At 40.6% G+C, this 17208-nt stretch overlaps 1 protein-coding gene across 2 annotated transcripts in view; it reads left to right on the top strand.

Moving 5' to 3' along the window:
- The first annotated feature begins 1268 nt into the window (after nt 1–1268).
- Nucleotides 1269–17208, top strand: part of LOC128894400 (synaptogenesis protein syg-2-like) — a 138473-nt gene continuing 122533 nt past the window's right edge. For both annotated transcript variants that reach the window (XM_054156113.1, XM_054156114.1), the window contains exon 1: nt 1269–2940. In XM_054156113.1, the coding sequence (XP_054012088.1) occupies nt 2835–2940 (106 nt within the window). In that variant the 5' untranslated portion in view covers nt 1269–2834. The remainder of the gene's footprint in view (nt 2941–17208) is intronic.

Raw genomic sequence — 17208 nt, 5'->3', positions numbered from 1 at the left:
TGTGGATAATTTTGAAATGTCATTATTTCTTGTTTCATTCATCTGTAAAAAAGACAAGTATGTTGGTATTCTTTTTCTTCAATCTCTTTTATTTGCCCCTATTACTATAGAAGCAAATAGAGTTAAAGAAATCCTACGAGTGTCTATAGATTACTTTCCAAAAAGGGCTGTACGATTTTGATTTTGAATGAAACACGATTAATATAAAATACACACGATTTTGTTATTTTAAATGAAAGTGCACAAGTTTGAGAAACGCTGTGATACTGGATAATCTCCCTCAGAAAAAACCCTTCCTGGCGATCCAATCTTATAATATCATGGACGTTAACCGATTCACACGGTATTGCGAAATGAAGAAATTACGGCCACCTTCGTTCCGCAATAAAAACGTATTAATTTCGCAACCCGTTAGCGTTGAACAACCTAAGAAACGGCCGGCGTGTCTTACGTAACGCGGCAATTTTCAAGAATTCCCGGCTCCTTGGATCCTTCGACGTTTCGCTTCTCTAATAAAAACCGACCGTCTCAGGAATGACTCCGACCGGAATGGGGAAATAGGCAATTATGCGAGGACGGGACCATCTCTCAATTTCAATAACTTTGAGATTTGTTGTCAGGGGTCAGATTCGGGCAAAATTTATTCCTAAATATCGAATAAAAGTTGTGTACCACTTAGTGAATGGACTTTTTGTTTCATCAAATATTTTATATGAATCATTTTGACATTTTGAATCCTAAGATGATCCCCAGCCCTACGCTTCCACCCAAAAATTACGCGACACCTTTATTAACCCTTCGCGATCCAGATTTTCTGAATTCAGCAGTTTTATGTCAACCCTCGCGTCGACATTGGAGCGCAAAGAGTTAAAACAGTAATGTCCGCAGTATCCCCCAGCGATGTCCGAGAGCTGCTGTCGGCTCGCGGCTCGTCGATCCTTTGAAAATCCTCGGTGCACGCACAGTGCCTGCGCCGCAACGATTATAGCGACTCATTAGCCGCGCCAGTAAATCATAGTGATCTCCGCGCGGTGTGCGTGGCGGAGGAAGCGAGAGAAAGAGACCGGGCTCGCACCGGGTGGAAAACAGATAGAAAGCAAGGGTAGAGACGCCGGAACCAGCGACGAGAACCTAACTCTGCGCCGGACAGAGATAGTTTAAGCGAGCGTGCCCGATGTGGACCGACTTTGAGCGAAGATAGCCGAAGCGACCCGCGGCGGTTCTTCGCGGTACTGAATGGTTTCAGTACCGAGCCGCCACGGGTCAGGACTCGACGTGGCTTTATTATGTGGGGGGTTTGTTGTCGGTTTGCTTTCGATCGTAATCACGGTGCTCCGAGTGATCTATGAATTAAAATCGACCAGAGATATCCACGACTGGCTACTTGTCATCCGTCAACGTAATCATCCCCGATCGACGATCGATGATACGTCGTGTCGCCATCGATCACGAGTGCCGGCTGAAATGATAGAGGATCCTCCTCTTTCGGGGAAATGTGAATCATTTTACAGTGAATACACCTGACAAAGTGTGCGCGTCTTCGTCGATCGCAGAAGACAATCGTTCGATCGCGCGTGACTCCGTGGATCCCGGCGACGGCCACACACGTGCTTGCGAGCTTGGTGCACGCGAGTGCAATCGAACCATCTCACCCCGACTCGGTGAGAAAAAGAGTGGGGTTCCGTGTCGTTGAATAATTTACCGTGAAGTGGATGCAGCTCGGTGGTCGGCCGGAAAATAATTATTAATTAGGATACCGTTACCCCGTGGGCCTAATTTCGTCGGCAGATCAACGTCGACACGCGAGAATTTAATTACCGCGGCCAGTGGTCTCTGCGGATGATCCTTCCGCGTGTCCTTCGGTGGATGCTCCCCTGGAGGAGCGGCGCGAGTAGCGAGTCGTCGGCTAGGGCCAGACCAAGTTCATTTGGAGCTAGCGGTGCAGTGAACCGTGGCCGTGTCCTGGCTGTTAATTGTGACCGAGTTAGACACGAACTGGAGCAACGGCTACCCCAAGAAGGCGCACGTTTGCCGCCTAGAGATATCGGATATTCGACACGTAGCCCAATTCGGAGTACGGTTCGCCAGCGACACTGTTAAGAAGTTTGCGTTCTGATGCATCGTTCGATCGGCCTCGTACTTTCGTAATCCAATGCTTCACTGCCGTCTTCAAGATCTATTATCCTAAATCTGTGTTCATCGCTGTTGGACTCGAAGGAGACCAGCTACAGTTATCCCCGAGACCTAGAGTTGCGAAGTGTATCACTGCCTATCTCGCACAATTTTCTTAAACGATCGAACCTCTAATTGGAGAGGACTCGTCGGGAATCTATCGTCCGTCGTTGAAAGGCCTTTCTTTCAAGATTAATCACGCGTAACGGGATTAATTGAGACACAGTCGACGGTCCTCTCACCTGACGTCGCAATTAGGAGTTGCCCCGGGAGGAACTCGACGATCGACGCCGGGATAGGAGCACCGAACGAAGAAGGCCGCGGGACCAGCCTTGGGGACGATTATCGCTGAATCGTCTAGGAGCAGTTAAGGCGATCAGGTAGCAGCGAGCGGTCGTTCTCGAAACAGCGATATCGCCGAGGTGGCCACGGAGACGGCGAAACGATGTCGACGACGGCGCATTGCAGTACAGGGAACGGCAGGCACATCGGCAATAACAACAACACCGACTGCATCGGTAACAGCATCACCGGTTGCAATTAGTGCCGGTACGCGACGGTCGTGAGTCTAGGTAACCGCTGAAACGGCGGGGGGGTGTCGGGTCGTTCCAGGCAACGTTGAGAGGTTAGACAGTGTGTGCAGTGTGAGAAAGGGAGACAAAATGTTGTGGAGGTGCCAGTTGAGTGTCGCGACTACGACCACGGTGTTCGTGCTGGGGATTGCCTCGGTGTATTCGCAGGTGAAGTTATCTGATCTGGATAAGCCAAGTAAGTTGTACACGGTTGTTATTATTTACGGTGAATACCGAAACGGACCGAGATACGCGGATTTGTAGATTTTTTTAGGTGAAATTATTGGGAGAAGTAACGCGTGGGTGGTGTGTGATGAATTTTATTTTAGGAGAAGCATAGGCGTTGAAAACTTGTTTGCAATTCCATCGTGGGTTTTATAAAACTCTTTTGTTAGAAGTAAGATACAGCTCTTATTAGCTAATTTCTATGGTGTCGTATAGAAATTGGTTTCTATAATTGTCACGATTGGATTCGTGATATTCAGCATCCGAAATTTGTAAAAACTGACACATAGAAAGTATAAGATTCAGTCATTTTAAATTTGTAACTAATTCGTTAAGTAACTGTTGCGTTGACGCGTCAAATGCGCTGCTAAATTTTCTGTTTTATAAGAAGCTGAGCACAGAACAAACATAATTAACAATCATCCGCGAACTGTCAAATATTGTCTTGCTAGAAAAAATGGTGAAACCGTGGCCGTGCTTGACGCACTTCACTCATCGTTCCAATTTTTGTGCAATTTCTTCGAATGTCGTGCATCGATGGGCTTACTGTCAGAACTAACAAACTAGAAATACATTTTTGAATTCGTACTCGCGAACAATGGCAAGCTACGCCTTTTATCTTTCTGCATGTTCGCGCATTTTATTGGAACTTCAACTGTCAACATGGCGAATATAATATTTTATTCCTGTGTATTGATTCCATTCATTGTCAGAGTATTAAGTTCTCGTCTCTTGTTTCCATCTGATATTTAAAATTTATGGTATTATACGATGTTCGAGATATTTGCTGCAGTTACACCACATGCATTTACAATGATAATAAAAATTATATTAAGTAACGAAAGGTTTCCTGCGAGGAAGTTGAAGACATTGATTTTAATAAGAACTTAATCGACGTTATCTTTCACGAAAACCTTTTATTTTAAAATCTAATAACAGATATAGTAATTGAGAGTAATACACTTATATTCAGTAAAGTACTAGTGTATAAAAGGATGGTTCTTCGAGAGATTTTCGAATCTACAGTGCAGGTTTTCCCCTCACATATGTACAATATTTCAAATCGCTAACACGTTTCATTCCCTTCACCAAGAGTTCTACCATTAAAGTACGTTACACAATACTCACACTTCAGTTTCGAGTACAAAGTAATTGTCTGCAATCTTTTGTTTAAACGTTGTTTTACACTTGAAATCGGCTTGATAAGCACTGATGAATTTTATCTTCACTCCATCGAAATATAGTAATTGTTGGCTAGTCTAAAAAAGACTAGTTGTACAAGTGGGAAATAAAATACGAATAGAAACATTAGTAGAAAAGTATTCTTTAATATTAAAATATTTCTTGAAATCAATAATGCTTATTTTTTTTTTACGTTTAATTATGATCACATTTACTCTCCATTTAAAATAAAAAGTCGTATGTATATTCCATACGATTTTTGTTTCACTAGCAAAGAAAATTTTAAAGTCACTATTGGAAAATCCTTTATAATACTGCTTCGATGTTATTGGTATTTTAATATGGAATTGAACTCGGTTCGGATGCTGCACTCTAAGTAGGAAACTCTGAAGTCGGATGAGAATTCCTAATGCAGCCAAAGTACTTGGCTGGTTGTCGAGCGTAATGGAGTTAGCATTCCTTTGTCCCGCGAAATTAATATTAAAACCCAGAATCCGCACGTACAGGTAATAAGAATGTAGAGGTGAAGTCTCCTTATCGATTCAGGCGCGCTGCGTGGAAACCTGACTTGAAGGAATGAAATGACAGTTAAACTAGTTTAATTAAACCGCTGCTCTGTGCCTCCTCTGAATGTATGGTCGAATGACAAAGGAAAAGAAATTTCCGGAGCGCTGGGCAAGCGAACAAAAAATTGGAATTTTAATAGCAAACTTTAGCTTGCCTTCTAACTGGGCTATCAGTCGGCAAATAATGTGGTACAGACATCGCAACTTTCGAAACTTCGTTGTCAAAGTTTCCTATTTATTAATACTGTTCTAGCATTCGCGTTTCTTTTTTAAATTCTCGGAAAACACATTGTCCCAGGGACTTATGGGATTACGGATACATTTTAGTTGAAAACATCTAAAAAGAGAGGCCTCTTGAACAAAAATTTTGTTGCGCATTTTATTATTGATATTCTAATACAAATAATAATAATTTAGGAAATAAATTGATTTATGGTTATTTTAAGTCTCTGCTTTTAAATGGACAATTGTATATACATGTGCAACGTAATATCTTTCTTTTATTATTGACAGTATTATAATCATGACAAACTAAACGTCCACATATGTGGCCAAGGGCGGGAAAGGAAAAGAAGATTTTTATACCGCCTGAAGTAAGTCAATACAACATCCTTTCGATTGCATTTGAAAGCAATCAACTACGATCGTAATTGGCTGTTTTAGTTGACAAAACCGCTCCGCGAGCGTGTGACCGAATGCTGTCCACCGTGTTTCGCTCGAGTCTGTTCAACGTTTGTTTCAACAGGTGCTGGCAGGGACGAAAGACAGGGCGTTGACGGTTTTTCGCGGATACGCGCTGCACTTTAATTAATAGTTTTTTACGTTCGTTCGCGTACGAGGACGTCAGCAATATCCGACTTGGCAATATTTTACGAAACTCCGCGATGTTTCGGTTTTTCGTATCGCGACTGCAATAATTAATGGCCGTGGTGCTCGTCGATTATCTGAGTATCTGCAGCGTGTACGGCCATCGCGATATCGGAAGGCACAACGGTATTCCGTTCTGTGATCAACATTTTTTTTTTTTTTTAAATTGTTGCCTGGTCTCGCATCGAATTTAGAAAAAAAAAGTGGAGGATTGATTTTTTTTCAACGGGAACAATGGATTTATTAGGGGTTTTCTAAAAGGAGCTTCATGTTATTTTTGGGGAGACAAAATAGTAGATTAAAAAATGTAGTATTAATAAAAATATTAAGAGGAATATTTTTTATAACAAAGGTATATAAGGTGTGATATTTATACAACGTATGAGAACAGAAGCTGCTCGTAAGATACGAAAATATAAATGTAATAAGACATAAAATATATGTCCAGTGAGTTATAAGTACTCGTTACACTATACGACATTGTAAATTAACGCATCGAGAACGATAGCTGAGGCCTTTTTTACGATCAACAAGGACCCTATTCGCGCAGCCAGTCTCAAGCTGTGATTCGTTCTCAAACACCTCGGATTGATACCAGTTTCTCTTAATTTCGTTACCTCTAAGAGCGCTTATAGCTTTGTAATTTATGACCGGTAATAACTCGGTTTCAGATTTATGGTGATTGTAAAGATCCAACAGCGATAACATACGTCTAAATTCTATTCTAATTTATCCACAGCTTATAACTCTCTAATCGAAACGCGTTCGTGGCACTCGCTTCACATGCTTCCGTTACCATTGCTCGCTTCTTTGGGGGCGAAAAGGTTCCCGTTCGTTCAATTTTCGTTTCACGTCGAGCGAGTATCATCGTACGATATTTTTCCGCAATTTTCACAGATAGCCTCTTTCAGATTGTAGCCTTTGCACGGCCACTGCGCGGTAAATGCAACTGAAGCTACCATTCGAAACGGTTGTCCTTCGTAAAACCGCGCGTTACTCCGCGCCTCCATTGACGTCTAATTTTGGGAACCGAGGGGCGAAAATGTACCTGTGGTTACTTTGCCATTGGCTGATCATTAGAGCAGCCTGGATGGGGAAATATAGCTGCGAGGTAGCTTCGGTTCTTCTCTCGCGAAGTGCGGTATTTTCACTTTGCGCGTGGAACTTTTCCGTGCTGTCCATTCAACGAATGGGAATTCTGAATATCAAACGGAAAGAAATGATTAGGTAGCATTGTCATTGAGGTGATTATACACGTTACGCTATGTTGTCTTGAACATTTATTTTATTATTCTTTTCTTTTTCGTTTCCGTGTGTTTACGAGAATGAAAGAGAAAGAGGTATACTACTTTTCCAACAGCATCAGATCGCTGAGAAAGAGGAAGAGAGATGGGTTTAAAACTTTATCTCGTTTCTCTTTCTATCTGTGAGTCGCGTTCGTGAGTTGCCTACTCTATCTATATTATCACTAGGACTATTCCACGCGTCCGAGCAGACCAAGAGCCGACGACACTCGAAACCGGCAATTCTGGCATCGCGCGACGAATACCGATGGTAATTAATTTTTTGCGTGCGACTCTCGGAAGCAGAAGAACCGCGGAATGGCCACGAAATCGGCCTAATGGGTGGCCATTTGTCATTCCACGAAGGACGGAAGGCAGGAGCGCTGAACAGCGGGGAGAACCTCTCGCACGTCCTCGACGAAGACGATAATTTGCACGCGACCCCGTCCACCTTCCCACACAACTTTTCCCCCCTCCGACGTCGGTGTACGACTTAATGGAAACACAGGTAAAGTTGTTCCAGAACTGAGAATCGAGGAAAGCCGCAAAGTGACGCAGACTGTTTTGTTTCCCGCGCACGCGGCATTTGAAACGTTTTAATCTGAAATCTAGCCGCGAGACCGGCGAAATTAGACGTCGTTGATCGGGGTGGATTGATAACGAGGTAAAAGAAATTAGGGACCCGCTCGTGCGTTTCCCTGTACTTGTTACTTAATTTCACCCTAATGCGTTAGGGTCGCGTTGTCATTTCAATCCCTCGATTTCCGTATCTTTTCGGAACACTCTGGCTCGCTTCGCATGTGCTCGATCCGAGGAGTAGGGGATGGCCACGTGGAGCTTTAGCTCGTGCAACCGAGAGAGAACGCTGACCTGTGAATAATTAACATGGGCGGGACGTCCCGATACTTTATTGAGGAAACAGAAATAGAGAATTAGAAATAAACGAAATGGTCGAGGAAGGAATTAACATGTAATGGGCATACGCCTACTGGAAATATAAAAAGATGATTGGTAGAGGGGAGAGTTTTGACAAGAGCGATAAGAAATTGAAAATAGAAAAAGTTAAACAAAATTAGAAGACGAACGATTTGGTGGTGAGTATAGAGGAACTGAAGATGAAATAATTAAGAATTCGTTAAGTTTCTTTGTTACATTATTTAATCAGGGGAAGCAATATCTGATGGCCCAATAACAAATATGACAGGCATTGCTATAAAAGAATCGCGTTAAGTTCGATCCTTAATAATTCACAAATTTGGTCAGTTTATTTCTGCGCAAATTCATTTAAACAGCTAGCCAAGTATCTTTAATCTTGTCCCTGATTCTTATCTGATAATAAAACCACTGGGCTCGCGTTTTAATAGCTCCCTTCATGAGTAAAGTAATAGCGTACAACTCCGTCTATAATTCATCGGGCATTTAATGAACGTAAAATGGAAATAAATATAATTATGTTTTAGAACTAAATTTTATTAATTCTGATTTCAAATATTTACACAAGCAAAAACAATTCAAAGCAAACATTATTAATACTTGCTAATTATCCATAGTATCGAATAAAGGTGGACTACATATCTTGTTCAATATTTTCTACAACAAGAAAAATTAAATACTCCCTGATATTCCTTTTACCTTCTCCAACCGATACAAGGTTACAGCCCGGTTCAGTTGCGTGAGTAATTATGTAATTATATTTCTGTTTTATTCATTCTTTCGTTGCAAAATTTCTATGTCAAACTGTTGACCTCTAAGCTGAAAAATCTTTATTACATTTAAGTTGATCGTTAAAAATTCTAACGCGATTCAAACGTCAAGCAACATTCCACAGTTCGCTAATTGAACAGGTTTCTCCTCCGCCTGTGTTAGGAGTGTTTAAACTGCTTTATGCGTGCTATAGTAGTCTTTACGCGTTAACAGAAGGTACATAAATTTCCCCTAAGGATACAAGTGCTAATGAAAGCACATGCAAGGTTAGTCTCGCGATTGGAGCGAGCAAATCGGTAGCTCTTAGTTTCTAGATCCACAATGCATTTCCACGTGAGTTATTTAGAACGTAGTGGAGGGATTTTTTTTAATAGATTTCTACATGATTTCCGTAAGAAAACATTCCAGTCGGTATATAGGAAAAGCGACTTTGTCGGCATAATGGTTCGATGTAAGTTTTTTTTTTAGAGTAATGAGGTATTCTGGAAGTATAGAACGCGAGTGGGTGATCAAGTGACATGGCGTGTTCTGTTTATCGAACGCCATGCGTACCATATAGAAAGCTCTTCATTTGAATATGATCGTGAGTGGAGTGAACCATTAAAATTTCTCATGTCACGAATTAGCGTACTTACCCTCCCGAGAGCGTGTTACTTTGTTCGATAAGGAACAATATTATGCCCCAGCATGTTGCTGCCTCATCCATGAAACTTGTAGCTTAGGTCAACACTGGGTCAAAATATGAATTTTGAACTATCGCGAACTCGTATCGCGAAGAGCGTTCTTCCTGAAATAAAAGCATAACGTGTCTAGATTGTATTTTATTAGCTGTCGAGAAGGATACATTTTTATGTTAATTTTGTAGGATAATTAATAACATGTCACAGGCAGTAAAGGCTTTAAAGATATTAATTGGTACTTTCCAGTATTAATTAGTACTTCGACTATTGCTATAGACATAAATAAATGCGGCATAAAATTCGGTTCTTTTCAAAAGTTACAAAATGAACGAACGCCAGTTTTAAATCAATACTGGTTTGAAGAGATCCATACTCCAAAATAGTTATTCACATGGAGGATAAATTCGACGTATTAAGTCAACGAATACATAATTAATGTTCCATTCGTTCAGGTCCTGTACAGTGTTTTTTGCCATATAAAAGCTTACGGCATCGTGGAAATGAAAGAAACTGCATCTATTGATCCAGGAATTTAATTAACTTTAATCTTTTCAATTACATTTAAAGCGAATAAATTGAAATAAATGCTTCGTGTAGTATCACCACGAAAGTGCACAGAAATTTTCTACTTTTTACAAATTAATGCGATTAATAACTAACACATACGAATATCAAACGAATAACAAACCAGTGATGGAAACACTCAACTAACTAAACATAATATGGCGCCACGAACGTTTAATGTACAATCGTTTGTCAAACGTTTCTGTAATTTACCACGCACTCGATTAATTTGCGACGTGGCCGTCAAAACATTTGTCAAATTATGTGAATTACTCGAATTACACGTGGACGTTGTTCCTCCCAACGTTCGTTACAAATGGCCGTTTCGACATTCGTTTCTGTCAGGAATCGAGATGTATCCGGTATTATTATAATTCATTAGGCACGGCACAATTATAACACTCTCCCCTCCCCCCATCTCCTACCTCAGATTAGAACGTTTCGTGATTCACATAACTGGCGACGGGTTTTGCGAGTGATCACGAAAATGCAAAATACGTGTTGCAGTCAAAAAGTTCGTGAAACTTTTGTTCGCGTGAAACTGTATAGATTTGTTCCTCTAAAGAGTTTTGGTAAATAGTTCAATCGAATATAAATAAAAATGAAAACACACATGGCCCAATTGCATTCATTCAACTTGCTGAAAAATACGTTGTGAGTCTTTTCACTGCTGAATTAATTAATGATAGAAAAAGTTTATTTACTGAATTAAATCGACAGTTCATCGTTAAATAATTATCCATCAGAATACCCGGTGAAATCGATACTGTGCATATTCCTGTTGTATTCATTAACCTCGGCATGTAAAATAATAATATTATCGATAGTTTTTAAAAATGAGTTCAGAGCGTTTAATTAAATTCAATGCTAATTTCTACTACTTAATTATTATCACAAATATCAAAATAAATTTAGATCAAAACATCATGAAAGGACCTTCGAATCAATGACAAGAAAAATAGGTAATTTAAATCATTTTTAACGTCGTATTTTATAGTGCCTTCTGAATTATGCAATGATCATACTTCTTAAAATAATTGCGTAGCTATCGAAGAATCTAACCTGAATCGAACACCTCATATTTTATGCGATAGCATTAGGTATACCTATGGTATCGTTATTATCTGTAATATGTTATTAAGTATTCTAGAAAATTAAGACAGAAAGATATGATTCTCTGTTTCTAATGAAACATATTCTAGGGAATTTAAAAATTACACGACTATTTTGATCACACCCCGTACAGACCTGGAGGGCATCGTTCCGCAAAACTGCAATACACATGTAACAAGTGAATCCACTTCGATTTGTCAATATCGCGAGTTTAGCCAGTAATCCAACTACACTCCGCAACGAGATTAAAAGACCACTTTATAACCGCCTGAAAAATGGTAAAATTCAAAGTTCTCCAATTTTGTGAAAAATAGCAACGCAACGATGGGTAAACGAGCACTTTCACGTCCTGATCCCCAGCTTTAAAATGTTATAGAACGATTTTCCCCGTTATGCTTTTTTCGAGCTGTGGCAACAATTCAAAATCATTCAAAATCCTTAACTTCTATTACATCGAACCCTACAAGCAGACATTCGTTGATGCTAGTATAGTACCAATTATTTAAGCTACGCGCATGACTCCAGTGTTGAAGAATCTTAAACGCATCGACACGATTGGCTTTGAAGTGCTACCACTATAAATAAAGAGGTTCTTCAATTTATCCAAGGAATATATGTGGAATTTCTGCGAATTTCGATTCGAGTTTCATAAAAAAGAATCAAATACAACCGCTTACTTCGTCGTAATTTCAGTCACGATTTAGTTCGTCATTTAAACTTTTCATTATGCCCCTAGCTGCAAGTATTCATCCCTGGAGAGTTATTAAGCATTAAGAAAAATTCTTAATAAACCGCGTTCACGTCTAGTGCCCATGAACTTCTGCGCGTAGTTTTGAATTAGGTATACCGTATCTCCCCGTAGTGTAATAGAGGGACGATTGGACAAATGATAAGGGTTGTTACTTTTACTGTTATTTTTTACCTTGGCAGTTAATTTCGTAAAATGTTAAATTTATGTACGTATTCGCTCGGTGATAATCAACGGGAGTGGCCCTAAATTCATTAATATACGGGGCGTTTCATGACGAGTATAAATAACTTTGACAGTTTGTCGGGTAAGTTATTTTGAGTAAAATGTGCCTTACGACAGGACCTACTTTCACTACTTCCAAAGTTGTGGCAATCTTAAGATTCTTAAGCAGCGGCATGTAACTTTCTTCGGTAGTAAGTAAAGATGGATAATATTTTATTTATAGTATAAATTTTCTAAAGGTAGTATAAATTTTCAATTCTAAATACTAATCACATTATCTATTTAAATCATGCTTATCTAAGTAACTCCACAATTAATTTATCTATTCGTTACTTAGAAATAAAAAATTATTTCTTCATTCATCTTCTCGAGAAACAGAAATGCTAAACACTTGTTGGTTTTCAATCTTCATCAAAACAATTACCACTTTCATTAAACATCGGTTTCGGGGTTTTGTGCGATCGTAGAGAATTCATAGACAAAATTAACCACGCGCGGTCGATTTTAACAAGCACGTTTAATAAGCCCGTCGAAGCTGATTTTCTAACGGTACAACGAATGCGATTACATTAAATCTTAATTACATCTGCCTATTCCGATCTCATTAACAGACCAGCGTCAAAGGGATTGCCGCTGCCTGTTCGTGAGGTTCTCTTGGAGACTCGAACAATTCCCACATCGGATAATATATTATATTAATCAGCAATATTCGATACACGGAGTCGAATATCTCTCCAAAAACAAATCGAACACCGATTCCATTCGTTACTGTTGTTTAACCGTAATTGGTTCCCAGGGTGCGATCGATCCAACCGACGGTCGCGATTCGATTCGGTCCCAGAATTCCATTTCGCTTATTGAGGGGGAGAGCGAAGTTGTACAAAAATTTGCCCCGAAGCTGTTTCATGAACGGCAAGTTAGATTTATTCGTCGAAACGGGAAGTTCTCGAAAGGGGGATGGAAAACCGCGGTTCCTCGGCTTAATCAATAAACGCGATACCGCGATATATCTCGAAACGCCTGGCGCAACCTCGCATTTCAGTAATCAGCCGGCATCGAGCATCTCGGCTGCGGGGAAATACCCATGCTCCCGGCAGCGGTGTGTTTTAGCATATTAAATGCAATAACCGGCCGCCGTTACCTACTGCGAACTAACCCTTCGATTTTCTCCAGGCGATTCTGGACGTTTTGCAAGTTGCCGTTAATTCCCACCCGTGACTACTATCGTTCCTGTATCGTGCTTTCTCGGCACCTCGTAGCGGCCATTGGCAATTTCGCGCCGAAGTTGACTCGGGGTCGGGGTGGGAGAAATTTTAGGGAAAAGGAAATAGAGAAGATGAATCTCAAGGGGGTAGTCCGGATCAAGAAATGGATTTTTTGATATTTTTGTTGATCAAGGTATTCTAAAGTCAACCAAAATTCTTTAATTCAATTGTGGGATTCTTTTCGTGCCTCTGAATTTTTCTTAAAATCTGACACGAACTTTCTGGACAATATTATGGAAGAAAAAAATAAAGTTGTGTTTACATTTAGCATATATGTATCTTCTTCTTCCAGCTTTAAATCTTTTGCCCTCGGATAGTAGTAACTATCATTTAATTCTTATATCGTGGTTATGTGTCTCGGCGCAAGAATAGAATGATCTCGTGAACCATAATACGTGTAACACATTTCAGCCACGAAACTTCCGATTCGATATCGCTCCAATACCTTCGTGACTGACTGCGTGTTGGTGGACGGAGTGGTAGCAAGGGTGAATTGTCTCGAGTTCGAACGATTCGAGGGAATGGCTGCCGGCTACTCGTAACAATATCCGAAACAGGTTGCCCGTACCTGTTCGCGTACCTCAGCTTACCGCAGATTACCGGTAATCCCCTGGGTTCGGTTAACAGTTACACGCTTTCAACGAGGTAGAGAAGTTTGACCGTGCGCTGTGTCGGCCCGCAGCGGAACGGAGTTCCATTCGTAATGACGACGTCGCTGTATCCCCTCGTGGTGATTCCGGGGGCCAACGGGACGGACACGTCGGATGAAGTTCGTACGGCGATATTTCGCTGCGAGTGGATTCTTCGAGCGTCCCGATTATCCGATTAAACTGTTCGTCACTTGACGAGCAACGAACGTTTAATGGGGTTACTTCGTTTTCCTCGGATTTCGTATAGAATTACCCCGTGCCGCGGTGTAAATGAGCGGCAGACAGGGGGTGAATCGGTTGCCAGCGGATTAGAGTATACCAACTGTTACGGAAGTCTCGTATTTCCTGGTACTGGTTGATAATCCGAACCGAAATTCGTTCCTGATATTGCGAAAGAGCAGATATAGTTTTAGAAGCAATCCATATGTTTCTTTCATTAACATTCCAAAAGGAAGTATTTATTCGACACATTACATTTTGCTTTTTAAATATTCTATCGAATGATGATACGAAAAATTGTTCGATTCTGTTTTCGTCGAAAAATGGAAGAATATTATAAAATACGTATAGTGTAATTATTAAATAAATACGATACGTAACAAAAACTTGTGACCAAAGCTATACGTAAGCAATGAAATGTATTTTAACATATCAAATAAAGCTTACTCCTAATCGGTGAGTATTCCCCAAAAATTCTTACTCGTAAATGGGTTAAAGACCGAATCCTAGAGCTCGATCTAACCCAGCTTCCGCTGTCAATCCATTTTCGTTCATTGCATACAAATCATCCGAATTGAAACGGTAACCGTGGTCTTAATGAATCCATAGCTATTAATTCCGTGTTGAACCATGGAACAGCAGCACGGCGAAAGCTTTAGAAAAGATTACCGTGCCGGGGAAAAAGTCACCGTACGACGGACGTTTTTAACAAACCGTCATCTTTCGAATTAATCCCGGGCGCGTTCGAGGCATTCATATTTCACTGTGCACGGCTTCGGACGCAAAAAGGTGTTGCATGACTGTTTAAAAAGAAAAGAAAAAAAAAAAAAAGAAGAACGGAGGGAAACGTTCGTCAGCGACGGTGACTTTTTTTCTTTGATAGATGAGGGCGGGCCGGCTGACGTGTAACAACAACGTTAACACGTACTCCGTGACTCGGATGAAAGAATTCCGAGCGCGACATCCATTAATTTACCATAGAACAAAGTGGGCATTGATGCACAACGGTCAAGAATCCTCGTTAATCCGCGTCAGCAGGATTAAACGCGCCGGATATCGTTAGTCGGAAGGAAAAAAAAAAAAGAAACGAAGAGGAACGAGAAAAATCACGCACGGGGGTGGGTTAAGGGGCTCTAGGGTGGAAGATACTCGGCGAGTTTTTCTGGCTTCCAACAGCTACCGTGTCATATTCCTTTTTCCTCTCGATCTTCCTTCCCCGTTCTTTCGCAACTATCCACTTCCTTCGTGTTACCTCCTCGTTCCGGCGACGTCTACTTTAATGAAATTCCTTTATTATTTTAATAAAAGATATTCCTCACTTAGCGATCGGGACTCGTCACGGCCTCGTTGTGCCCCGCAGCTTGCGTTTGCCCTCGTTAGACGCGCGATTCACTTTGCACTTGCGTCTTTGTGCCGTTTCCGTGAAACGGTTCCGGCTTACTTAAGTTGGAGACGCGTATCGCACGCTATAAACTTCATCGTTTCCAGTCCTCGGGTGTACTAGGACGGATCATTGTTTCTGGATTTATTTATCTAGGTTATCGAACAAGTTTTTCTATTGTCGAGCCTTACCGACTGTGGATGCTCCGCTTTACCAATGGGGTAATCCATCCTTTGTCCGTGTGATGCTTCATCGGTCAAAGTAGAGGCTCTCGCTTCGAAAACTATGTCTTACCTTGGAACTGGGACAGTATCGCTTTTTATGTAGACGATTTACCCTTAAATGCGGATTAAATTATTAGAGAAATAGGTTTTTGAGTATTTTGTTTTCTTTGTATTTGTCCGTAGTAGGATTCACCTTGATATAGGGCCTACATTATTTCGTAACGATACAATTGCATATGTATACATCATTATTTTTTTTTATCTACGTTCATCGTCCGAGTATTCTACATTATCGATGGTTGAAAACAGAGTAATCTAATTTACGGACAGAGTATTCTACCTTATCAACGAAGTATTCTGCTCTACTGACAGAGTACTGCACCTTATCGATCGGTTAACGCTTACATGGCGCTTGTTTAGCGTCACATAATTAAACTCTAACTTCTTACGTACGTTTCGATAGTTACGACTCCTGTAACTCTTTATATCTATCGAATGTTTGTAAGTAAATCAAGCTATTTAACAGACTCATGTCAGACAATGACATATTTAACATAGCTTCCATTTACTCTCGTCGATCGCTAAATTCACTTTGTACCCTCGATTTTGTGCAATTCCCTTGAAAATGCTCCGGTTTATCCAAGCCCGTCGCGCATATTGCACGCGATAAACTTTACCAACTGTCGTCCTCGAGCGCAAGACTCGTGCGACTCATTGTTTAGCGTCTACGTCGATTTATCCAGGTTGTATCGATGCTCCTATACCGCGGAGCGAAATGAACGTGTCATCGCCGCCGGCGCGCCGGTGGAACGTATTGTACAGGTCTTGTTGCACGTTCTGCAAAGTTTTCGCCGTGTAATTCGTGCGACCGATTCTTATTTTCCGCCTCTGTTTCCAGATGCTTTCGATCGTGTAGCGATTCAATTATACTGTCTTTCGAGGGGATTTTCTCGTTCACACTATCTAAAAGTTTGAAAGCTTAACCCTGCTGTTTCCCGCGAGGGAGCATTGCGAACTCCGAGACACCGATTTCAACGAAACCTGGAAGAAATCGGATAATTTTTCGAACGAAGCTCGTGATATTTCTGGGAACACGGAAATTAATAGGAAAGAGTGATCGAAGAGAATTTTATTTTAAAAAATTCATTCATTTAATTAGCGAGTATATTTCCAAAGAACTATCCTCTAATTTACCAAAAGGTTAAATTATTATTCATAAAGTGTTTGCATTGATAAGTTATATTGCAAAAAAATTAAGAAAGTCGTTGGCTTTCGGTTAAATAATATTATTTTGTTCAGATCGTTGTAGGTAGTTACTACAAAATTGTTCTGCCCTATCTAATTTGAATACAGTTCTTCTTGATTGCTTCTCATTAAGATAACACATAAAATGACGCAGCCTTACAATTATGTACGTGTACGTGTCTGCCGGTGTTAGCTTGAAAAGCAGTCGAAGGCGTTGATTATCTAACTTAACCGATGAGGAGATATTCAAATCACTGAGGGCCACCTGTGCACCTCGGTTGCTTTCAATCCTATGTCGTCATATGCGAACGATCATGTTGATT

This window comes from Hylaeus anthracinus, unplaced genomic scaffold, assembly GCF_026225885.1.
Source record: "Hylaeus anthracinus isolate JK02 unplaced genomic scaffold, UHH_iyHylAnth1.0_haploid 3, whole genome shotgun sequence".
Classification (NCBI taxonomy): domain Eukaryota; kingdom Metazoa; phylum Arthropoda; class Insecta; order Hymenoptera; family Colletidae; genus Hylaeus; species Hylaeus anthracinus.
The sequence above is the reverse complement of the archived record's forward strand: the minus strand, read 5'-3'. Positions and strand labels throughout refer to the sequence as shown.